The 26965-nt window shown below is 32.7% G+C and overlaps 2 protein-coding genes and 1 pseudogene across 2 annotated transcripts; 1 reads left to right on the top strand and 2 right to left on the bottom strand.

The window, feature by feature from the left end:
* Positions 1 to 234: 234 nt before the first annotated feature.
* On the bottom strand, positions 235 to 2680 carry LOC18107209 (peroxidase 55). The gene is made up of 3 exons (XM_006373143.3): positions 2311 to 2680; positions 1044 to 1235; positions 235 to 944 (listed from the first exon to the last, which is right to left on the bottom strand). The coding sequence occupies exons 1-3, from the start codon at positions 2512 to 2514 to the stop codon at positions 369 to 371; spliced, it is 972 nt and encodes a 323-aa protein (XP_006373205.1). The 5' UTR covers positions 2515 to 2680; the 3' UTR covers positions 235 to 368.
* Positions 2681 to 14087: 11407 nt separating this feature from the next.
* On the top strand, positions 14088 to 14414 carry LOC18107208 (protein transport protein Sec61 subunit gamma-like). Its single transcript, XM_052448708.1, has 2 exons — positions 14088 to 14181; positions 14287 to 14414. Exons 1-2 carry the CDS (start codon positions 14088 to 14090, stop codon positions 14412 to 14414), a joined length of 222 nt encoding a protein of 73 aa, XP_052304668.1.
* Positions 14415 to 17969: 3555 nt separating this feature from the next.
* LOC112325572 (probable beta-1,4-xylosyltransferase IRX10L) lies at positions 17970 to 24643 on the bottom strand (annotated as a pseudogene).
* Positions 24644 to 26965: the final 2322 nt, after the last annotated feature.

Below are 26965 nucleotides of genomic sequence, written 5' to 3'. Positions count from 1 at the left end.
TAAGTTGATCATTATATACATGTTTTATATTTGATTTATTTATTATCGTTATCTTTTTTTAATTATATTATTAAATTAATTGTATTTATTAAACCAGGTTGAGTCAATGACTTGATTTTTGAATTTTTCTTGTTTTTTTTAAAACATGACTCAATTTTATTTTATTTTGTAATGTTGGAAGAAATTTTGCTACGGCCATCTATCTGGTGATAATCTAAATTGGAATCAACTTAATTAATAATAATAATAATAAAAATACACTTATTATTACTTCAAAACTTTGATGTTCAACACAGTGATTCAATGCATTATTAAAAGAAACTTCGAAACAAGTAATTAGCAACCTAGAACAACAATAGATTGAATTTTCAAGAATTAATGACTGTACAGTCTGTCCTGATCGTTCCTTGGCTACCTGTCTTAACTCCAACCCTTCCAAGCTTTCTCATAGCAGTCGCAAAAGCTCCATTAAAATCGCCCGAGTTCTTAGCAAAATCATTGACAGTTGGCTGAGAAGCTGGATCGCTAAACAGCACTTCATCTGAAGTGAACAATCCTTTACCAGAAACCAGATTTTGGAAATACACATTGTCAAAGGTTCGTGAGGTTACAGGGTCCATGTCAATGGCTATGCTGGGGTCTACATTTCTAGGACAGGCATTCATCAACTGCTGGGCATACTCTGCGTCTAGAGAAGGGTCAACGGGAGAGGACGAGGAAAAAGAGTAGAGTCTCTTCGCAAAGCGGTTGCAGTGGGAGAAGCCTAGTGTGTGGGCTCCTGATAGTGCAATCATATCAATCTGGTTAAGGTTGTTTTTAGCAAACATAGCGTTAAGTTGAGAAAGAGTGAAGTCGGGATCTGGTAAATTTCCTTTCACAAGTGATGCTTGAGAAACCATGCCATCACGACGTCCTAATTCTACGTTGAATGAAGGACCTCCAGCCTGAGTTTTGATCATATCAAACCCAGAGATTAAGTTAGTTTCTCCTTCGAAATAGAAATACTATAATTAAGAACTTGTGCTGGCTTGTGAATTTCTTACCAGGACAACAACATCCCTAGCAGCTAATGCTAAAATGTCTGCACAGGAGACTACTTTGGGGCAAGCTGCTTCCACTGCTTGTTTTGCCTTCACTACGGTATCGAATCCATCTCCTGCTAGAGAAAGATTGTCTGGAGCGTCCTTCTCTGCGTCTCCATTTGGTGAAGAAACCATGGTGGAAGCATCACAACCCTATGATTTCAAATAGGAAGTACACGCTTTATGAGCATAAAAGTCAAGCAGTATATCGCTCAAAATCAATTCAAAATGTCCCCTAATCATTTAAAGTGGTTTTAAGTTATTTTCATACTGGGATTGTGAAAGAATGTGCAGATTGTAATTCAGGGACCAAAACAGAGGAGGTATTGCCTCTGTTCAACCACTAATATTCCTAGTTTGATACCTTGAATTTAGTATAGCTTGGTGTCTGTTTGGCCATGCGTGAATACTATGTGACACCTATACTTGCTTTAATTTGTTTGAGGAATTGAGAGAAATGTTGCAACATGCGACAATCCAGTTGAATTTTCCTGATTATTAATTACCATTAGGCCTCCTGTAAAGAGCAAAAACAAGACAAATATAGAAGTGATCGCAGTTTTGGGACAAACTATTCAACAGTTTACCATGAAATGATGCCTGAGGGTACAATAGACTTTCCACACATGATGTCATGGTGACCGTCGACAAAAATGCTTCAATTCCATCAATGAGATTAACAAGAGTCAATAATAAATACATGTTTGACCGGCACCCTTAGGGTGTGTTTGGCGGTCACAAGCGATGCAATATTTACTACACTTTCAAGCGGGTCTTGATCTGCTACGATTGTTGGTTCCAAATCAATGCAGTTGTTGAAAAATACTACGTGCCTATGCAATATAACTTGTATTTGTTTCTATTAGTTTTTTATTCAATGGCTGTATCAGATACTAACCTCCAATCGTGACCAATAATTTCCCATACATAACCCAACAGCCCAGAAACCAAAAGCATGTTCATATATCCAGGGAAGAAAAGATAAGAAATAAAAACACAACCAAAACTAGGAACAAAAGTCTCCTTGTCCAATCAAAGAAGACTACTTTCCCTCTTAACATCCAGTATATTATGTATTGCTTGTTGAACTACGCTCCATGATGATCATTTATGGGACTTGGGCATGCAGTTAAAAGGCACTATGATCAGTAGCTGGCATTCATGGATGTGAAGAATGAATAATTGATAAGTGCATATGTAGTAACAAAAAGAACGATCAATATAGTACCGTCACAAAGCAGTCATGAAAAAACAGACGAAGAGTTGCTGGGATTGTAGTGAATGTCTGCCTGAACTTTGTGGAAACAGCCTGCCTCACTATACCTTCCACGTTAGGACAGCTAGAGCTGTAGAAGTTTTCCACTAGTTGTCCCTCTCCCCTTCCTATGGCAATGATCAAAACCACCAGCAGAAGCATATAACCTCTCTCCATTTCCTCCACAAGCCCACACTATCACCTCTTTCTCGTGAACACTCCAAAATCGAGATATATTTATATATATATAGGCGAACCAGAGAGGAAAAGAAAATGAGAATGCTAGCTTCCACCCTCTAACAATGGTATAGACAAGTTGCTTTGTGAACCAAGTCCACATGATGTATGCATATATAAGGGTCCAAATCCTATTCTAGCCATCCTGTAGTCGTAATCTGTCTTGTTATTGGGTAAAAGTCCTTTTCTTCTAGGTCCACCTACCCAATAAGATATAGCCACGTCAACTTCATTTTCTCAAATTCAACTTGTGGTGGGTCATTATGTTATATCCTTGTTAATTCTCAAATGCCCAGAAGGACTTGCTCTTCTCTTATTATAGATTGGTAGATGTCCTGCTAAAAAAACACATAAGCTTTGAAACAAACAACATGATATATCATGAAAGTTATGCACAACTGTCCACTTTCAAGCTAGCTCTGTTGGGCTATATACACAGGTAGCCATCTGATTAATTCTTTGTTTTAACCCTGCAAGTCAAGCTCCAACGCCATATATTCCTTTTCAGTTCGTTGAATGGGTATGGCTGCTACTAGTTTCTAGATAAGACTAGTCCTAAATATACCTTCCCTGCACGTGAAAATGACACAATAACAAATCCCCCGTTCACACGTATAATTAAGAAACGACCATGCTTAATCTGCTACGATATATGCAAGGTTAAATGAATGTTATATAAATAGCATTTGGAACTCTTCAAAATCCTACAACTCTAGACCAACGAGCAGATGCCTTGAATATAATACTACTTAGTCTCGGCTTTGACAATTTCAGAGATTCATTAATTTATTGGGTTTAGATTGCCAAGTCATTAGGCATATTCCTAAGTAGTAACTCAACTTGTAGCCATAAAATCATACAACTTTGCCGACGAAGTTAATAAATTATTGCGATTAGTTATGTGATTGCAAGAGATGATGATTATGTGTTCGCAATAACCCAGCGTGACATGTGCAAGACTATGATATTAGGCATCATGTTCTTGTCTTTCACCAAATTAATCATTCACTATGTGCTTAGTTACAGCAAAAACATAAGCACTGGTCATTTATTTGAAAAAACCCTTTGGGAACTTCAGATCGACAACAAGAGAGTTGAAATGGTCAATTTTTTTAATTCTTCCACCCACCTCATATCACTAGGAAAAAACAAATCCTATCATCTAGCAAGACCAGGATTTTTATGTTCAAATTTCAAAAAAAGTTCACTGGCCGCCTGTAAGATTTGTTTAGAAGTGTAGAAGCAAACATTTGACAGAATGAAAATCGTGTTCCTTTTTTATTGACCTTTGACATGTAAGAATTAAACTTATATATCATGCAGTTCATATAGCATAAGACACATGTTTGGTGAGATTAGAAAAACTACAAATTTTCAGAGTTCCTCCAGGTAACGTTGCTTCTTTTCTGTTGCTTGATATATAGTTAACAACTTGATTCTTGGTCTCCATATCTGTAGCATTATCAGTAGAGAATTGAGATGCTGATTTCTGTTGACTTGGCTCGGTATTATCTACAACATCAACTTTGTCATTATCTGCTATATTATTTTTGGGAGGTTCAAATCCTTCAATATGCCCCCTCAACCAAGGGTATCTCCTGCACATGAAGGCTGCTTCATAACAAATGAAAACGAGCAGCAGCCAGTCGTTTTGTAAGAAAATCTGCCAATTGATCTCATGTAGACAAGAAAGATACTGTAAGTTTTTTTTTTTTTTTTTTGAGAACTCGATCTTGAACATAGTGAAAATCAATTTCAATATGTTTTGTTCATATATGGAAAACAAGATTGGAAGACAAGTAGGTTGCTCCAAAATTGTCACACCAAAGAGATGGACACTTAGACTCTGTTTGGGAACACGGTTGAAACCGCGTTTCCTCAAATTTCAAAAAACAAATTTACTAAATTTTTTTTTATGTTTTCAGATCGTTTTGATGTGCTGATCTCAAAAATAATTTTTTAAAAATAAAAAAAAATATCATTTTGATACTTTTCTAAGCGAAACCGCTAACACAATCTTAAACAGACCCGTAGGCAATGGAAAATAAATGGCGGACTGAAGCTATTGAATTTCAACTGCTGTGTTGGATAATGATTTGTACTCTAACTTGGTACTACTACGAGCAACTGTTTGTAGCTTTATGAAATGAGGTTTTTGCCATGAAATACGCAATAAGAACCAACACTACAACAATCATCAGTATCCCCTGCCTAATCAACATCACTATAACCATGAAGAGAATAATAAGATTGACTTGTAAGTTGTAAGCCAAACAAAATTGTATCTTCAAGATATCTAAGGTACTTTTTATAGCATACCAACACAATCTTAAACAGGCCCTTAGGCAATGGAAAATAAATGGCGGACTGAAGCTATTGAATTTCAACTGCTGTGTTGGATAATGATTTGTACTCTAACTTGGTACTACTACGAGCAACTGTTTGTAGCTCTACGAAATGAGGTTTTTGCCATGAAATACGCGATAAGAACCAACACTACAACAATCATCAGTATCCCCTGCCTAATCAACATCACTATAACCATGAAGAGAATAATAAGATTGACTTGTAAGTTGTAGGCCAAACAAAATTGTATCTTCAAGATATCTAAGGTACTTTTTATAGCATACCAACACAATCTTAAACAGGCCCTTAAGCAATGGAAAATAAATGGCGGACTGAAGCTATTGAATTTCAACTGCTGTGTTGGATAATAATTTGTACTCTAACTTGGTACTACTACGAGCAACTGTTTGTAGCTCTACGAAATGAGGTTTTTGCCATGAAATACGCGATAAGAACCAACACTACAACAATCATCAGTATCCCCTGCCTAATCAACATCACTATAACCATGAAGAGAATAATAAGATTGACTTGTAAGTTGTAGGCCAAACAAAATTGTATATTCAAGATATCTAAGGTACTTTTTATAGCATACCAACGTGGAACTCGAGGCCCGTGCATATATTTACTTACTTGATGCACACTACAAGCAATATTTGACCTTGTGAACCCGAGATAGTGGAGAGCACCAACAATGCTTCAATATAATTGAGGATCTTCAAAGACACATCCCTTAAATTTGGAAAGATTACATGATGTGAACATAGAGGTGTCACATGGTTTAACTTTATCCAGCTTGGCTTTACACGGAAGGACATCAATGTACTTTCTCTATTTAAGAATAAGATCTTTGTCTTCTTGTATAGTTTTCACCCAAAGAAAAAATGATAAGTGACCCAAGTCTTTGACATGAAAATGAAGTGACAGTTAATGAATAAGTCAAGCAATAACACTATAATTTGAACCAGTAATAATAATGTCATCAACATAAATCAAGACAAGTAAATGTTGGTCATCATCACAAAGAGTATATAGAGACGTATCTATCTTGGAACCTGAAAACCATAAAATTATAAAGATTCAATAAGGCAAGAGAAACAAACTCTAGGAGCTTAACGAAGACCATATAAGCTTTTTTTAGGCAGCACACATGATTTGGAGAATCTGCATGAATAAAATCTTGTGGTTGGTGCATATATAGTTCTTCATTAAGAATGTCATGAAGAAAGACATTATAAATATCCAACTATCATATAGGCCACCAATTAGTTATAGCAAGAGAGAGCACAAGTCTGATCTTACTTTGCTTGATGACAAGGCTGAATGTATCTGTAAAATCAACACTCTGTTGTTGGTGATAGCTCAGGCAACAAGTCGGGCTTTATATCTTTCTATGATGTCAATTGCACAATATTTAATTTGGTATACCCATTTATTTCCAATAAGATTGTAGGAGCTATGATATGTGTCGCACCCGACATCGTGGCGGCCTTAAAATTTTCTTGAATTGTGGAAAAAGAACAGATATCTAGCATCTTGTTCTTTTAGAGGAAAAAGTCTTGTCTAAGGAGTCGCCACCTAGTATTACGGTCACTAGGAACCCTAACTGGTCATCAGAGATTCTATGGCTCGGGATTGGTTATGTAAAAGGGAAGATATTATTACCCCTTAAACGTTCTGCCTGAGGCAGACTGCATTGCTGGTTTTGTCTTAAATTGCTAAATATCTATTAGTTTATGCTATGATAATTTGCTTATAATATTCCTGACTTTGGCGCCAGTGAATATTCAACTACGGACACTTCCAACTCTGACGTTGGTAAATATTACGTAGCTATAAAATAAATTTAGATCAATATTTTTATTTTAATTCTAACGCTTGTGAATAAACAAATAACATAAATTTATTGTTACGCATGCACATATTTTTTTTATTTTTCTAGCTAAATAACATAAAATACAATGAATAAAAATAATATAAATTTAAACCGGTATTTTTATTCCTGACTCTGGCGTCAGTGAATAAACCGATAAATTTATATTATTTTTATTTTATTTTTTTCTACTTTTTTATTTTTTTTATTTTTTTGGGGCTGGGCCCAGCTCAGCCCACATGGGCTGGGCTAGACCCAGCCGGCCCAGCCCGGCCACTGGCCCAAGCTAGTGGCCCGGCTGGGCTAATCAACACGCGTGCGCTAACGCACGCGTGTTGCTACACTGTGCAAGTGAATTAAAATTCACTTGCACAGTGTAAATTCTACTTAATCGAAATAATGCGAGAAGAAGAAACTCTTACCTGATCTGCTGGAGGCGATGGAGACGATGGCGAAGCTCTGGCTGGTCGACCTTGCCTCCTCTCCTCTGCCCCTTCTTCTTCTTTGTTCTTTTGATTCTGCGAACGGTGGGTTCCGTGCTTCTGGTATTTGATCGATCTCCTGTGCTCCCTCTGGTTTTCTGTTTCTATGTGTTTGCTGAGAGACAGACGAAGACGATGATATATGAAGGTGTGGTGGCTTCCCCTCCACCTCCGTTTCGTTCGTTCTCTTCCGTTTTCTCTTCAATCTCCTTTCTGTGATGTCTCTGTTTGTCCTCCTGCTCGTTGTCTGTGTGTCTTTTTTTTTCTTATTGTCCCTTGTGTTTTTCTTCTGTTTCAGTTCGTGCTCTGCCTTCCCCTGTTTTCTGGGTTTTTTTCTCTGGATTTTGCTCCAGTTCCTCCTGTTCTCGGTCCCTCCACCTCCCTGTTTTCCCAGTTTTTTTTTAGTTTTTTCTCCTTGGTTCTGTGATTCCTTTTCACTTTTCAGTCCCCTCGGTTCTGCCCTTTTCTCCTCCTTCGTTGCTTTGTTTTTTCTTTAACCTCCTCTGTTTCCTTGAGAAGAAACAGAGGAACGAAAGTCTGTTTATTTTCTCCTCTCCCCCGGTTCTGTGATCACCAGTGGCTTTTCGGTTATGCCCCCTTTTTCTGGGTTTTTCCTCTGGGTTCTGCTTGCGTTATTCTTCACTGTTTTTTTTTTGGTTTCTCCTCGGTTCCTTTCCCCCAGTTTTTTTTTGTATCTGCCCGTTCCCTTGGTTTTTTTAGTGTTGCTCCCTCTGTTCGTTCGTCTCCTCTGTTTCTTTGAGAAGAAACCAGGGGAACGAAAGTCTGCTCTTTCTTTTTTTCTTTTAGCCCCCCTGTGACCTTTCGTTCTCTGGCTTTTATAGCCAGAGAACAATCCGTTTCTTCCAACCATTGATTGCAGGTGTAATGGTGGCGGTGGGCGTCCGTTGAAGAAGATGAACAGCGCATCCACACACGGCGCCGTTTTGATGTTTAATGGCCATTTGCGTTTTGATCCTTGACATTTTGAATTTTTGCAGTCCAGTCCTTGGGTAAATTGTAATTAAACCCCTGCATCTCAGCGCCATTTACACATTGGTCCTTGGGTTTTAATGTCTTGCAAATTTGACCAGAATCAGCCCTATACCTTGATAGTTTTTCAATTAAGTCCCTGAATAAATTAATTTTAAGCTCAATTCAGTCTAAAACTTGTCAATTCTCCAACTAAACCCTTGATTGGATTAATTAAATTAATTCCAAGCATAATTAAGTCTCAAAACTTATCAATTCTCCAATTAAAACCTTGATTGGATTAATTAAATTAATTTCAAGTTTAATTAAGTCTCAAAACTTATCAATTCTCCCATTAAACCCTTGATTGGATTAATTAGATTAATTCCAAAATTTAATTAAACCCCAAAACTTCCAATCATGTTGCCCTTAACCCAAATTTTAATTCATTCTTCATTTATTTCATTTTACTTGTGTTTCATCAATATTATTTTTTCATCATCATTTTTTTTATCCTTTTCAGTAAATAAAATAATAATAATAATTAAAATAAAAGGGTTAAAAATTAGATTATGACAATGTGGTACAAAATTCCACGTAGCATTAGAGATTAAGGCATTGAACTCAATGTTCATTACATGTTTCCAAACAGTAGCCTTTGACACTTCGATGAAACAAGATGGTTTAGTAATAGAGCCTCCCTTAACAAAGAGAGCCTTTGAAAGAGGATACTTTATCATGCCAACAATTAAAGTCTTAGGTTTATATGAGTACATTACTTTCTAATTTATTTACATCAAATTTATTTACTAACATTCGCCAGACAATACTAGAACCTATTCAATATAAAAAAATTAAGTAACTCGATAATGCTTCATGAGAAGTTATGATATCCTAAAATTAATACCTATAAAAAATATAAAATCATAAAACTCACAATGAATATTTGTGTCATCAGGGTTACTAACAATTATAATTTATACAAGTAGAACCAATTTCACTAATTTTTTTTTTATAGATACATCAATCTATGCTAGATTCAAATTTAATATATTTCCATCTATTATTAGTGAACTTTTTATATCATCATGGTATTCATTTAACAATCACAGTCACATCATAAACAACTCTTGTTAACAACACGTTTGACTCATACTTCGATTCACTTTTTTAAATAAACTTAACTTATACGATTGTAGATATATCTCCCAACCATCTCTGGTTCACACCATTGTTTTAATTCTCATTATATTTAATTTATAACACGTTTTGCTCTACAAACATGTTTATATCCTTTCGGATTCTTGAATATTCAATTTGTTCCAACCAATACTCATGTTATTTTAACTCATTATATACCGTTTTATCTTTCCTCATGTGATTCATTTTAGATACATATTTATGTTCTCTTAACACATATTTTTTTATTTTAGATTTTTATGTGATTATTTATCTAGTTCAATGGAAAAAAATATCATTTGAAAAGTTAATTATATTAAAAAAAAATACTTTTTTTTTCAAGGAGTTTGAAGTTATTTTCTTTCCAATGGCTGCACTTATTTCTAGTTATTGCTTTACCATTTTCAACGAGAAAAAAAGGCTAAAAGGACAGTTTTTACGGGAGAGGGAATTCAAACTCGTCACCATCACAAGTTTTTTTGAGCACACATATTCAAAGTTGTACAATTTGACCATTCCAAGGAGATGAAAAAACGAAAATGTTTTGCAAAGGATTGGTGGCAAACATAATGGGACCAAAATGTCTCAATAGGCCACATTATTTCCCAGTAAACTCTAACTATCTTGAGTTGATATTAGACTGCGACATGTAAAAGCCTAAAAGGCCCAAGCAAAAATACCCAACACGCTTTACAACTCAGGGTGCCTACTATTAGCACACTAGAATTGCTAATGACACAACCACCAAGTTGTAAGATAATAAAATAGCACATTAGAATTGCTAATGACATTCCCTCCATCTAAAATATCACTATTACTTCCTCAATGATAATTGGATATTTCATGTCAATTATGAGACTCTAATGACATAATTCTTAGGTTGTAAGATGCCAATAGCTCTATCCCTATATTTTAAATGTAAAAATTACTCTTTTGTAAATAATATAATATTTTATTATATCGATTGTAAAACTCGAATATATTCTTAACTTTTAAATACAATAGCATAAAACACCACATGGCATTTGTTAATCTTAGTTTTTCATTTGCTTATTTAATTCAATACCTATGATGCATTTTGTAACAAATATCCCGGTTTATTTTCGATGAAATGTAGATTTTTTTTTTAAAGAATGAAGTATATCTTCTATATTTAAAATGAAATTCGTAACAAAAGATATTATACCCTAAACAAGTGCATTTTAAATAATAATTAAAAAAATTATCTCAAGTATTGATTTTATGATTATACTTATATTAAAAAACAATATAGATTTTTTATAGTAAAAATGTAGAAATACTTTATTTGTCTATCCTAATAGGAAAAATAGATTTAGTAAAAAAAAATTGAAGCATTAAGTTGAACAAATTAATATCTCATAATATTAGATTAAATAAATAAATAAAGCATTAAGTTTAACAAATAATTTGTGATTTAGTTCATGGGTTTATTGTGCTTAATGTTATATTTTTTAAGATCAAGGGTTCAAATCCCACCATGATGTTAACAATTTAGATAGAATTAAATAAGTAATTTGTGCTATGCCGCGAGCCAAGTTAAATTTTTTTTTTTTTTATGTAAAAAAAGGATGCTCATGTGATGATAGTATTTTTAAGTTAGAAAAATATAAGATCGGGGTTACTAATTCGAATGTGTTCAACAATCTTGGTTAATTTAATAATATTATTAAAAACAACCAACAACAATAGAAAAAAAAACAACAAAAAATATGTCAATGACTAATCGGAAACAATGAACACTTGTTAATATTACGAAAATATACCATCTAAATATTCTAAAAAAACACCATTCTATTTGATAACAATGTAAAAATTAAATAAGAACATGACAACTTCATATAAAGAAAAATGAAAGAAATATAAAACTCAATTACAACAAAGCAAAATTTAAAGCATGAAATGAAAAATTATTTTAAAAAAAGAAAAAAAAAACATGACTAAAGTCAACATGTTAAATTCATAGCCTGATCATGAGACTAAGATAACCCTACATAGAAGAAATTGAATAAAAAAATTGAGGTTAACTCTCAAGTAAACTAAATGATGAAAGGAAAAACTGAAAAAAAAAAAAAACAAGAAACAATTCAAAAAAAAAACTTGAGTCAACTCAAGATAACTCGACTAACTCACAACCTAAATGAAAAAATTAATTTTTTTAAAAAAACCTGAATTGCCCCCCATTCAAATTGGTTATAACTATAAAAAAAACAACTTGATGAAAGTACAAAAAAACCCTTGGATTTTTTTTTTTACTTTTAAAGGTCAAGTGATTTAACTATGCATTCAGATTGTTAAAAGACTGAATAACCCTAGACCATAATTTTAATTTTTTTTTTGTTTTTAAAGTTATTTAAGTCATTTTACTGTGCATTTAAATTGTTAAAGGAGTGATTTATCTCCGATCAATATGATAATGGCAAATAGATTTTATGGAAAAGATATTTTTCCCCCTTAAAAGCTAGTTAAATGATTTTGTTTGAGAATGAAAAATGATCATTTCACTATTTCAATCCACAGTAAATATGTCTTGATGCACAATCAAAGGTTGATCTATTTTAGCTTTTATTTTAATAGGGCATCATTGTCATCTTATTGTGAGTGCCATTAACAATCATAGTTGTCAAATTACAGCAAAACTTATACAAAAAATATGGAAGAACAAAACTTATATATATAAAAAAAGAGAAAACAAATTACTTGAGCCAACCTGAGCAACCATGTCAAATATACAAGCCAAGTCATGAGATCGAGGTCATCCAATAGAAAGAAAAAAAAAAGTTGAAGTCCAATTCCAAATAAATCCAATATAAAAAGATGAAATTAAAAAACAAATATCAATTAAAAAATGAACAACAAAAACACCAAGTAAACCAGGCAAGCCAACCAAACTTTGTAATTTGAATCATGCATATGAGATGACCCAATAAAAGGCAAATTGAGAAGCATTCCAAAGTTTGATTTTTTTCAATATTATATTTGAATCATGCATGGGAGATTAATGAATATATATATATATATATATATATATATATATATATATATATATATATATTTGAGGTGGGTTTTCCTGTGGAGAAATCACAAGAGTTTTATTGGATCCTAATTTTCAAATGTCTTCCTTCTGTAAAGTTGGTTAAAAATCCAAAGAAATAGAAAAAAGTTTCATTTCAGATAAGCACTAAATTTTTTATGTAGGGGCATTTAGGTCAATAAGAATTTGAAATCATCACATCCTTTCTTTCTTCACTCTATTAAATCCTAGATTAGACTGTGAGTTTTTTTTATGTTTTTATCGTAGAGAAAAAAAATTGATAAACACAATGGAGAAAATAATTGGGGATATTGCATAGTTTCACGAGTCGTAGTTGCCTTCTACAACATGCAAGTCACATATTACACGCACGACTCTTATTTCTTAGTTGTCATCTACGACACACGAGTCGTAGATGATATCTGTGAATTTATACAAAATTAATACCTAGAGCCCTTTTCTTTCCCTTTCTCCCTTTCTTTCCTTTTTTTTCTCTCAACACAGCTAATTGCCTCTCTGTTCTCCCCACCGTCTGCCCCCCTCTCTCCCTACCACAAAACACCACGAGGTGTTTTATTACGCCTACCTGGTCGTGTTTCCCGATGCTTCCACATAATCTAATGCATTATGCACCTCAATATCCAAGACAAATCGATTGATATGCAATATTATTTTACATACAACATATTTTTAATGTTATTATGGATGATGACTACTGATTAATTTATATATATATATATATATATTAATCGGTACAGGAGGCTTGTAAAACAATAGTGACTATCTGTGAAAACATCGATAGGATAGAGGTATTGTGGCCAATGCTACACTTAATTTATGTCTTGGTGGACTTCAAGAGATTGGGGAGGCTGGGCATCTTAAAGTGGAATTAGCAGAAGATAAGATTGTTTATCATGGGAGTGTTGGGGATGTTGGTCCATCCACGAGCATCTCAGGCCTGTCCATGAGCATCCCAGATCCATCTACAAACATCCCAAGTCTATCCACAAGCTGGGATGATATTGGATGTTATAAACTCGTCCTTGAGTTAAACAAGTTGGAGTGATGCCCCAAACCCATCCACGAGTGCTTAAGACTTTCCATAAGCTATGACAATTATTAGATATAGTTACAAGTTATTATATGTTTTGAGAATTATGAATAGATGTATAGTTAGTTTAATTTTAATAAAATGTTATGTTATGTTATGTTAATTGTCAGTCTAATTTTGTTATTTATGATTAAAGATGTTATGTGCTGCTTATGTGAATTGTGTTCTGATGCTGGAAAACTGGTTATTTGAATTGTGTGAATTTTTATTTTATTTGGCAGGGAGTTATGGCAGAAGAAATTTCATAGGATATGTCTCTTAGTCGAGTTGCAGATGACATCTGTGACTCGAGAATCATAATTGGAGTTTACAACTCACAAGTTATAGATAATGAATACGACTTAAGTGTCGCAGATGTTATATGGGACTCAATCAAGTATGCTACTTCCCTAAATATTTTTTTCATATGCAATTTTACCAAAAAAAATTAATTATGCTAAGTTTCAAAAAATAATTGTTCATCACCCCAAATAGAGAGGGAGATAAATAAAAGAATTATAAATGGAAGCAATCAACTCGGTATTTAATCCATTAAGAGAGTTCACAAATGATAACATTCACCTAGTAAAGCGCTGCCACAAACTAGATCATAAAGGTTAGCAATAACAACGACCTTTTTTCTTGTTTTATTATCTTTCAAAATTTGATTGAATTGATCATTCTAACTAAAACAATGCATTTCATTTATGTGTTGTTTCAGATTTCACAAAAGTGGTATTTCATACAATGATAGGATTTGTAGTGATGGGATTCATAGGTTTCATCGTGAAACTCATATTTATGCCCTTCAACAACATCATTGTTGGTTCTGCTTGGGTAAATGATTGATTTATCTAACTATTTTTTTTAGGTTTTCTATTTGATTTAGGGTTTATATGGTTGGTTTGTAGTATGTTACAAATGACTTATAGTGTATGTGGTTTTAGTCCATCTAGAAATTGGATTATTGTAACTATATTACAAAATACAAATGTTTTCTTGCCTTCTACTAAAAAATAAAATGAAGCAAGGTGTTGTTAATTCCTACAATTATTTTAAGGTATAAGAAGATATATGTTTTGACTCTTTTTCCCTTACGTTTCATAAGGGTTTTTTTTCTTGTGGGGGGGCTTTGGGAGTTTCATCTTGAATGATCCTTTTCAACATAAACAAGTTACTTATGATATAAATATTATATGTGTTGTGCTTACATAAACTTTTTTTTGTTTGTATCAAATCTCTCAACTTGATCTTGTTCAGGACCTACCTTAAAATAATATCTTGAAACTTTATATGATGCGATTCAAGCAACACTAAGAGATCTATTAAAGGTTTTAGTTTGTTTAGTGACAAAACTTAGGGCTAAGAGGTTTAAAGAGGTATTCAATTGACTTCTTCAAGACACTTGGACCAAGGTGGACTTCAAAAAGATATTAAATAATGAAGAACAAACATTGATTAATTTCATTCATGTTCAAAAAGAGCTTGTTAGCGGGCATTCAAATATTACAAAAAAATTAGAATAAAAAGATTTCAATTTGCCAATTTTGTCCTTTCACTACTGTTTTGGTCATAATTAGAGCTAAAAAAGGAATTGTAATGCACTTATAGTTGTATTGAAAAGTATATATCCATAGCTTTCCAATGAAATATGGCATGCCTTCTAACTCATTAAGTTGAGAGAGAACCATGCGTTTGAATTTGAGCTTTGATTAAGTCAGCAGATTACAAAAACAACTTTAGTCTTATTTAAATTGGGCTATTGTTTTATTTATCTTTTAGTTATTATTAGGCCTTTTAGAAATATTAGGGCCTTTATTTAAATTTGGGTTTATTGAATTATTATTATTATTATTATTATTATTATTATTATTTATTAGACTTATCCATATCCATTAGGGATATCCTATTAGACTTAGGATTCTTTCTAGTATAAATATTTTTTTTGTAGAGATTTTCTAAGGTAAATTATTTTTAATAAAGAGATTGACATTCTTGATATCTTTTGTGTGGTTAAGTAATTCTCATATTAAGTTTTTTTAATAACTTTGTTGTGATTTTATACTACTCGTTCGTGTCTTTTTATAGGCATAAGGTGGGGGTAATTCTCCAATACAGGTTCTTATTGGGTTAACTTGCAAACCATTCAAATTTAATTTTTTCATATCTTGTTAGGTATCCGTATCAGTTGATATCAGAGCTTATGCTATTATTAGGTTATATCCCTTTAATCTTTATTTTGTGTCATTTCTTGATTTTCTTTCTTTGTAGTTTCAGCTAGGGTCTTGTTTCTTAAAAAAAAGTATATTCTTCTCTTAATATTTCAAAGTTTGTGTCAATACCTATATATATAAAAAATCATTTTTCTTAATTTCTTGATTTTATCGAAAACATCAAAGAGAAATGGTGTTCTTGATCTTCATATTTTATTTTTCTTGATTTCAACCTAGAGTAAAAAAAAGGAAAAGAAATCTTGTTTTTGCCAAATTATATGGATAAAAAAAGAAGGAAAAGTTGAACAAGAATTGCAAGAATTGATTGAATTGACAAGTTAGGGCATAATAAAAAAAAAGCCCTTAAATTTTAGGGTTGGCCAAAAGTTAAATATTTTCTTAATTCTTGTCGAATAGGTACACACCAAATCTTAATATTGCCGAATTGAACTCTTGTTTTCTTGGATTGTCTTGCCTTGCTTCATTTAAATTTGGGTATTATAAATCTTTCTTGCTTTATTTTAATTTATTTCTTGAAATTCTTAAAGTAATATTGACTTCTTGAATTAGTTAGTTTTCTTTGAATCTTTAACATAAAATCCATTATTTTTATTTTGTGTCTTCTTTTCATCATTACATTTCACACAAATTTACATTACTATTTGTAAATTTATCCTCGAGTTTTGTTTTGATTAGTTTCATATATTATTTTAATTCTTAAGTCTTTATTATTATAAGTCGCTATGTTGTTTTGATTAATTATTTGATAAGTTGCTAAGTTACCTTTAAGAACATAAGTAAAGGAATAGTGAGGTAAAATACATAATGAGGTTATTATAGTAAAAAGTCTGATTGAATTATATGAAACATGAAAGTATTCACAATGTCATCAAAAAGTATGACACAATCAAAGGCGAAGGATCCTATAGAAAAACAAGATAAGTTAGAGGTAATGATAAAGACTTTAAATGGAAAGATGGATAAATTGAGTACTAAGATGATGAAAATATGGATGGAAGAACTCAATTGTGAAGTTTTTAACCTTTGAAGATCCAATTTTTTGAAGATAAATTTAATTGATATATGGATCATAATTTTGATATTTATTTAGCCTTGTCCCTATGCGTTGGCTTCCACAATTCTAAAATAATAATAATAATAATAAGAGAGTGTTGCTGGCAAGTAAATTAATTTAATGATGATGTGGATAATTTAAATAAACAGTGTTTAAAAGAGAGTTTTGCTAGCATTGTTCTTATCTTCACAGCATCTTAATTTTAAAAGATTGATTGGGTGATTAAGGAGGTTTTTATTATTATTTCAGAGCATGTGTGACCAACTTTGCAAATCATTATTACGTAAGATAGGGTAGTTGGCTAGGATACGAAGTAAATAAGAGCAAGTTGTAAGAATGAACAAACTTTAAAGTAGTTGCCTATTCATTTCCTGAAGGTCAGAGATTGCCTTATGTTTTAGAAAACTTTAGGGTGCACTGGCTTGGGTACCAAGCAAATAAGAGATGCTAAATAGTAAAAAGATGCAGTTTGCAAGATTGAATTGGCTATCCTTTTTCTTGATGGCGAAGTTTTTTTTTTTTTTTTTGACATGATTCCTGATGGTAATTTTGTGAGGTTTGGTTTTCTTTAGAGGATTTTTCTTAAAAAGAGATTTTATTAGGAGGTTACTTTTATGAGAGGATTTATTGAATATTACGCTATTATTATTTTGGGTTAAATAGTATCAAGAATTGGAATCTAGTTCAAAAGAATTTGCCAAAAGAGAAACGATGCTCCAGTTCAAAGAACATGCGACTTTTGAGCACATTTGGCTTATGATCCATTGCTTTCAAAGAATTTAAGCTATATTTCAAAGCAGGAGTGATATTAGTTAATCCCCAAGTCACTTGAAACAGAACACAAAACAGTTTCCAGACCAAATAAGCCAAGGTTTAAAACTTGGTCACAACATGAGATAATTATGTGCTAACAATGAAGTTTCTTCACCTATGGCAGATTACAACTAATAGCCACTCCCTTAAACTTGCTGAATGAATCTTTTAATCTGATACATTGAAAGCAAAATCATGATTTACACTTTCTATGAAATAGCCACCTTGATTAAACCAGCTTTTTTGGCAGGGCTACGGAGAAGGCTGCTAAGAATTTAATTAAGAAGCATCAAGTTAAAGCTGCTACCAAGGTTTCAAGTCACCGACTGGGCCTGCAGTCCAGTTAAAGATCTTCTCACTTGACTTCAGGTAAACAATTGTATCATGAGGCAATTTTTGAGCAAGTCCATTCAAAGCTTAATGGAAAGCATCTCCTACTTGAGCAGGTTGTGGGAATAGCATTGCCTGCTTCATTAAAGGTGTTGAAAGAATGTCTTAGAAAGCTGCAGAAGACCAGGAAGCTTTGTTGTTGCTTGTTCAGGGGATTTCGTCAATGAAGATCTCTACTTAAAGACCAAGATTTTAGGAATAAAATTTCTGATTACATTTGATTTGTTGGTAATGCAATTTTTAAATTTTGAAAAGTCTTTGTTTCCAAGTAAAACTCCATCTCTATTTAAGAGTATTCTGAAATCAATAATATCATCTTCTTCCAATTCTTTTTCAAGTTTGCTATTCTTTTTCATCTTGTGCTCCACAACTAGAGAATTAAAATCAACAAATTGGTATCAGAGCTTAGATTATCTTGAGGGACTTGTGAGTTGAGAGAAACAAAAACACAAACCAAACTAAACCACAAACACAATTAAAAAAAACACAAAAATAGATTATGAATCAATCATCTCACACTGTTCACGACCAATCTTCAATGGTGAAAACTATGAAACTTGGGCGATCAGAATGACAGTTCATCTTGAGGCATTAGACCTCTAGGAAGCTGTGGAAAACAATTATGTTGTTTCTGATTTGCCTGCAAATCCAGCAATGGCTCAACTAAAGATTCACAAGGAAAAGAAGACAAGGAAGTCCAAAGCTAAAGCTTGCTTATATGTTGTAGTGTCAAACACAATATTCACAAGAATCATGAATTTGGAATCTGCAAAAGGTATTTGGGACTATCTTAAAAAAGAATATCAAGGCAATGAAAGAACTAAAAATATACAGGTTCTTAACTTAGAAAGCGTTTGGGAACGCGTGTAAACCGCGTTCCTAAAAAATGTTTTTTTTTTTGCTAAAATTTAATATGGTTTGTACGTTTTGGATTGTTTTGATGTGCTGATGTCAAAAATGATTTTTAAAAAATGAAAAAACATCATTGGCATGCATTTCAGCACAAAAGGTTATTTGAAAAGCAACCGCTACCACTCTACCAAACATAATCTTAATCAGAGAATTTGAAATGCAGAAGATGAAGGAAACTGAAAACATCAAAGATTATGCTGACAAATTGCTAAGCATAATAAACAAAGTAAGATTACTTGGAAAAGAATTTTCTGATGACAGAATTGTGCAGAAAATACTAGTCATTATGCCTGAAAAATATGAGTCTAAGATTTCTTCATTAAAAGAGTCAAAAGACTTAACCAATATTTCTCTTGGAGAATTGTTACATGCACTGCGGGCACAAGAGCAAAGAAGATCAATGAGACTTAAGGAATCAATGCAGGGAGCTTTTCAAGCAAGAGCTCAATACCAAGAAGGAGACAAAGACAAGAGATTCAACAAGAAGAAAAGGGTTCAAACTTACAGAAACAAGGTGGAAACATTTCCACCATGTACCTAGTGTAAAAAAACAAATCATTAGTCGATCAAGTGTTGGTGGAGACCAGACATCAAGTGCAAAAAATGTGGACAGATTGGACATGTTGAAAGAATCTACAGGTCACAACAACATGAAGAAAAGGTGAATCCCGTTGCTCAACAACCTGAAGAGGAGCAGTTGTTTGTTGCATCATGTTTTCAACAAGCAACAGCTCGAATGATTCCTGGTTGATTAATAGTGGTTGCACAAACCACATGAAAAACAATCAAGATTTGTTCAAGGAACTTGACAGAACTGCTATTTCTAAAGTCAAAATTAAAAATGGTGATTATATTGATGTCAAAGGCGAAGGAATTGTTGTTTTAAATAGCCTGTCAGGTTTGAAGTATATTTCATATGTATAATATATGCCCGACATTGATCAAAACTTGCTTAATATTGGAAAGCTTATGGAAAAAGGTTTCAAAGTAATGTTTGAAGATCAATGATGTTTGATCAAAGACAATTTAGGCAACAACGTGTTCAAAGTAAAAATGAAAGCAAAAGGTTTTACTTTGAACCTTATGGAGGAGGAGCAGAGTGTGTTCTCTGCATAAGCATGCAATGACGAACTGTGGCATAAAAGAGTTGGACATTTTCATCATGCATGGCTAATGTATATGCAAAAACACACTCTTGTAAAAGGAGTTCCACAACTGGAGAACAGATCAGCCAACTATGCAACATGTCAATATGGAAAGCAGGTCAGAAAACCTTTTCCTTATGCTACCTGGAGAGCAACACGTAAACTTTAGCTGGTACATACAGACATTGGAGGTCCTATGAGTACAGCTTCACTAAATGGCAGCAGATATTATACCATCTTCATTGATGATTATTCCAGGTTTTGTTGGATTTTCTTTCTTAAATTCAAATTAGAAGTTGCTAATGTGTTCTGGAAGTATAAAACATGGGTGGAAAACCAAAGTGGATGTAGTATTTAGACACTAATATCTGACAATGGAAAGGAGCATACCAGTGGAAGATTTCAACAATTTTATGATGAATCCGGAATTGAACATCAGCTTACTACACCTTACACCCCACAACAGAATGGTGTTAGTGAAAGAAGAAACATGAGCATCATGGAAATGACTAGATGCATGTTGCACGAAAAAGAGTTGCTAAAAAAATTATGGGCTGAAGCTGCAAACACCTCAGTATATTTGTTGAACAAAATGCCAACCAGAGCATTGCAGAAAAAAAAAACTTTGTTTGAAACCTGGTTTGGATACAAACTAGACCTGCAACATTTAAAAATCTTTGGTTGTATTTGTTTCACTCTTATACCACATGTGAAAAGAGATAAACTGGATAAGAAGTCAGAACCATGAGTGTTCATTGGATATAGCAGTCCATCAAAAGCTTACAGAATCTTCCAACCTCAAAATGGAAGACTTCTGGTAAGCAGATACGTCAACTTTATGAAAGATAAACAATGAAAGTGGGAGCAACCAGAAGAAAAGTTAGAGTCATCAACAGAGAAGCAGGAATCTTCAATTATAGAGATTATTAATGATAACTTTGACGATGAACCAGTCAGAGGTACAAGATCTTTAGCTAAAATTTATGAAAGTAGCAATATTGCTATTTGTGAACCTGCAAAATTTGAAGAGGCAATGAAGAACAATGAATGGATTGAAGCAATGCAAGAGGAACTTAGAATGATTGAAAAGAATGATACCTGGGTGTTGATGGACAAGCCTTTACACAAGAAGGCCATAGGAGTCAAATGGGTTTATAGAACCAAACAAAATGCAGATGGTTCTATAAGCAAATACAAAGCCAGATTAGTTGTGAAGGGTTATGCTCAAGTGTTTGGAGTGGACTTCTCAGAAATATTTGCATCAGTAATACGCCTAGATACAATCAGATTACTACTTGCAGTGTCTGCATAAAAGAAGTTTATCAGTTAGATGTAAAGTCTGCGTTTCTGAATGGATCTGTAGGATGAGATTTACATCAAACAACCAAGAGGCTTTGAAATCCAGGGACAAGAAGGTCTACCTGCTGAAGAAGGCTTTGTATGGCCTTAAACAAGCCCCTAGAGCATGGTATAACAGAATTGATGAGCATCTACATAAACTTGGCTTTGTTAAAAGTCTAAGTGAGGCTATGTTGTATGTAAAAGGAACTGATGCAAACTTAATTATTGTGTATGTTTATGTTGACGACTTGCTTGTAAGAGGAAGTGATAAGACACTAATTGAAGAGTTCAAGACCGAAATGTTTAATGTGTTTGAGATGACAGATCTCGGTTTGATGTCTTACTTTCTTGGAATGGAGGTGAAACAAAGCAATGATGGAATCTTCATATGTCAACAGAAGTATGCTAAAGAGATATTGAAGAAGTTTCATATGGAAAGCTGTAAAAGCACAAGCACACCTATGAATCTAAAGGAAAAATTCAGCAAGAATGATAGAACAAACAAAGTAGATGAAGGTCAGTACAGAAGTTTGATTGGGTGTTTAATGTATCTTAAAGCTACAAGATTAGACATTGCATTTGGTGTGAGTTTGCTGTAACGTTTTATGCATTGTGCAAGTGAATTGCACCTTCAAGCTGCAAAAAGGATAGTAAGATATATCAAAGGTACAATAAGCTATGGCATAAAATTCTCTCATCTTCAGAATTTTATGCTTCATGCATGACTACTCTGATAGTGACTGGGCAGTATCTGTGGACGACATGAAAAGCACTTTAGGCTACTATTTTAGTTTTGGATCAAGCATGTTCTCTTGGTGTTCAAGGAAGCAAGATAATGTAGCTCAAAGTTATTTGGATAAGGAAAATACTTGCAGATCTGCATATGAATCAACTGGAACCAACAAAGATTTATGTTGACAATCAAATTGCAATTTCTATTGCAAATAATTTTGTGTTTCATGGCATAACAAAGCATTTTAAAATCAAGTTATATTTTCTAAGAGAAGCTCAGAAAGAAGAAGTTACTCTGCTATATTGCAGAACTAATGATCAAATTGCAGATGTTCTAACTAAAGCTTTTTCAAAGGCAAATTTTGAATATTTAAGAAGTAAGCTTGGTTTCTGTTGTTGTTAAGATACAGAGGAGTGTTGAAAGAATATCTTAGAAAGCTGCAGAAGACCAGGAAGCTTTGTTGTTACTTGTTCAGGGGATTTCGTCAATGAAGATCTCTACTTGAAGACCAAGATTTTAGGAATAAAATTTCTGATTATATTTGATTTGTTTGTTATGCAATTTTTAAATTTTGAATAGTCTTTGTTTCCAAGTAAAACTCTATTTCTATTTAAGAGTATTATGAAATCAATAATATCATCTTCTTCCAATTCTTCTTTACGTCTGCTATTCTTTTTCATCTTGTGCTCTACAACTAGAGAATTAAAACCAACAGAAGGGTTTGCAAGCAGTCTCTGCTTCCTCAATATCACTTCAAGTGAAATGAAAGTGAGTATGGTGTCCAAATTTGGAACATCTTTCTTTTCTACAAATACCCCAATTTCTTCCCATGGGATTGCATCAGCAAAGGGTAAAACAATGTTGTCACCTATAATAACAGGGATACAGCCAAATATCACTGCTTCAATCAATCTCGGACTCCATGGGGCCCAACCAAGGGGACACAAACAGAAAACAGGTTGTTGCATGTCTTCATAATACGTTGTTGGGTGCTCTGTGGAAATGTCAACAAGTGGATTGTCCTTGAAATTCTCCCAGACTACTGCTCGTGCACCTTTGTAAACATAAGAAACAAATTGATCGGTGATCTCCACTTAAGCCTCTATCACATATAGGATCATTGCTAAAACATGAAATCTATTCTCTCTTCCAATTAGCTTGACAATTGAATGAAGAAGTCCAAATATTGTATTTGACTTCTTTCATTCTAATTGAAAAATATAAAAGGGTCATGATTCTAGTTTCATAACCCATTCCATAAAGGTTTCATTTCTGTTGATATTTAGTTTGAAAATATACTTAAGCCTCACATTCTATGGAAAAGAGTTGAAGTAATTGAACATCTAATCACTTTTTAAACATGTGAGAATTACTTAAGCCACCTTCTGGGTCATTTCCTACATCATAAAACAATCCTCTGAAGTAAACAAAAATTGACCGAGGTGTTTTTTCAGGAATTAGGTGGGTTGCATTTTCTATGGAGGAGCATATAGAGGAACTGTAATGGAGCCATCTTTTTAGCAAACATGATTTTTTTGTCCAAGCGTTTGCACCAAGGTGGCACGTTGGAGCAAGGGAAGAATTCCTCTTTCGATAGCCTTCTCTTCCTGCAAAAAGGATAAAGAATGGAGGAACATAAATTAAGAGTTGATGGAAATAAAAAGAAACTGCCAGAATGCAACACTTTATTACTAATATATATCAATAATTAGATATACCAGAAAGATAGCAACCTCAACAGCTCTTCAGGAAACCACATATTCAGGTCAATTGATTCAAAAATCAGAATGCATTGAGAAAATTTATCAACAGAATGTAAGGGAAATAGGAGAGATAAATAAAAAGGAAAAGGTTTACTCACTTGAGAGTGGAAGTGTGCATCAAAGTCGTGTGGCATAACAAAAAAGTGGTCAGCACCTTGAGTCCGATTCCAATAAGGCTAGTTTGAAGAAATAAGCTGTATAGCACTTCTCATCATTCATGGTGATTTGAAAGGCAAAGGAAGGCCATTTGGAGTCAAATCACAAGTTGTATATATAAGGGTATTAAACCATTCAGCTTCCTTGGGATTGAGCGTTCGTAGAGGGCTAGATAATAGGAACCGATGCATAAAGATCTCAGCTGCAAACATGTGGGTGAGGCATCTTGGGTCCTTTTGCATAATCTTCTTATTGTATTTGCTTGGAAGTTCTTAGACAAAAACTTTCAACCTTCCAATAGGATCATCTTCCAAAACATCTCCAGCACTACCTGCATATTGCATAGCCCAATCATACTTAAAGATCTCTCATTCATTGAACTCTAAACTACTTTTATAGTTTCTGAAATCTACACATTATCAAATTCTAATTCAACAAATCCACTATCCGTAATAGAAAACTTAATGTTTCATTTAAATCAGCAAGAACATAACCTTTATTTTACCCTTTCCTTGCCCCCACATTTACCAAATCACATCTGATATTGCCAATTGTTTTTATTATCAAATTAATTAGCATGAACAGTGTAACATGCATACACTGTTCACGTGAACAGTGTATGCATGTTACACTGTTGATTGTAGCTGGCTATACTGTTCCGGTCGGACCGGTTCCGGCCAAGCCGGTTCCGGTTCAAAGCTTAAAATGCATTGAACCAGGTCCGACCCAGTAAAATAAAAATTATTTTTAATTTTTAATTGTTTTTTATTCGAAAAACTAGTGTTTAACATTATTCAATGACACTACATAAATTAGACAGAGATCGCTGGATGATGTAGCATTTGTAGAATTTGATCGCAATCCCAATTTTGTTCTTGATTATATTTTACCTGATGTTATTGCGCGCTTAAAAAACCACAAAAATTATAGTCCTTATCGGATGTATTTCATACGTGATGGAATTGTAGATATTTTAATGGAACAATAAAAAATATTTTATATAAAGTATTTTTTATTTCGTAATGTAATAATAATAGTTAAATCTATATATATTTTTTAAAATTATCTTATAACCTCAATTTCAAAAGCATTATTAACCAAACACATTAAACTACTTTGTGTTCAACCTCATTTTCAACCACAGTTTTAACCAAACACACATAAATACCAAATCAACCACAATCAAAAGTACTTTTTATAAAATAACTTTTTTTCAAACCACAACCACAACAGCTACCACAATACCAAACACATTCTTAATGACGAGGAAAATAGGTGAACTGAGTCAAATTTGGAACAATATTGGTCAAAAATGTTTAAATAGTATTTAATGGAATAATGCTCTAAATATAATTAATTTTTAATGTAAGATAAGAAAGTCCTATGTGATGTATGTGTTTTAAGGCATTGTGAATTTCTTTTTATCTGTGAAATAAAAATAAATTATGCTTAATAAATAAATGAAATGAAATGATGAATAAAAAAAAAAGGTGTTAACTCTAATTGAATAATAAAGTTGAGAGCTAGTGTTTCCACTAAATGCAAAAAATAAATACAAATGCAAATACTTTACACCAGTATACTATCTTATTTTACACATTTTAATTTATTTTATATTAGAGGTTAATTTTTATTGTTAATAACAAATAATTTTTTTTATAAGATTGCTATTAAAATACAACTCACTTATATATATAAAAAAAACAATTGGAAACAAATTATAATAATTTCTTTGAAACATTATAAAATTAAAAATATATAAATATTTAAAAATACCAATCACTAATTAAAAAAAAAGTTAAGCCATACAATTTAAAATTTAAGAGGGAGAGAGTGTATTAATTAATATTTAAATAGGAAAATGCAATGAAAAAAAAAGAGAGGTGTGAAGCGCTATTGTGCCTGGTAGGCGAGGCCCACACGCCTAATAGGACAGGCCTACGTGCCTGGTTAGCCATCAAAGAGCCCAGGCCATTATGGTTTTTTTTAATCCACTTCAAAAAAAAAATTATTCTAAGTGACAAGTTGTTTATTACAGCGAACGACCTGTCGCCTGATTTACTGGTTTTCAATCACATGTTAAAAATATTTTGATAAGTCAAAATCTATATTGACCCGTTTCTAAGGCAGACTAGGTCCACTTGTTTCCTTGTTTCATCTGCGGGGGCGCATAAACCCACACGCCACCACTTGTAATTTCATAATCTTCAGCAACTTCTCTAATCTATTTTCGACCTTCGGGAGGATCATTTTGTAAATTTTAGATGTTTAATGTGTGTTTAAATTATTGTTAAAATTTGAATTTTTAATGGTTTGTAAACATGTGTAATTTTTTGATGTGTGGGTGGGTAATTAGTGGAAGAAGAGTGGGTGTGTGTGTTTTTACATGTTTTAAAAAAAATATTACATGGATTTTACAACAAGTTTGTAAAATTCTAAAGAATTTTGATTTATATTTCAAAAATATTAAAATTTATTTTTGAAAAGAAGAATACAATATTCACTTGTAATATAAAGATAAAAAAAACCTAAAAATAATTAATATCCAAAATTTTATTATGGATAATAATTATCATTACTTATTTTAATATTCAAAATTTTATTGTAAATAATATAACCTAATTACTCATAATATAAAATATTAGTAGTTTTATCTAAAATATTATTTGAAATGATGTGGTAATAAAAAATTTTAATTTCACCAAAAAAAAAAAACATCAATAATAATCAAAGACATTTCACCATTTTAAAATATTCTTTTCTTCTTTTTTTCCCAATCCTATGAGTTACTCGTTTAATTATCCCTTTGAATGAATCAATGCTGGCTATGTAAAAAACAAAAGTTGAATTAAAGTTTGG

The sequence above is a fragment of the Populus trichocarpa genome, chromosome 17 (assembly GCF_000002775.5).
Source record: "Populus trichocarpa isolate Nisqually-1 chromosome 17, P.trichocarpa_v4.1, whole genome shotgun sequence".
Lineage (NCBI taxonomy): Eukaryota > Viridiplantae > Streptophyta > Magnoliopsida > Malpighiales > Salicaceae > Populus > Populus trichocarpa.
The sequence above is the reverse complement of the archived record's forward strand: the minus strand, read 5'-3'. Positions and strand labels throughout refer to the sequence as shown.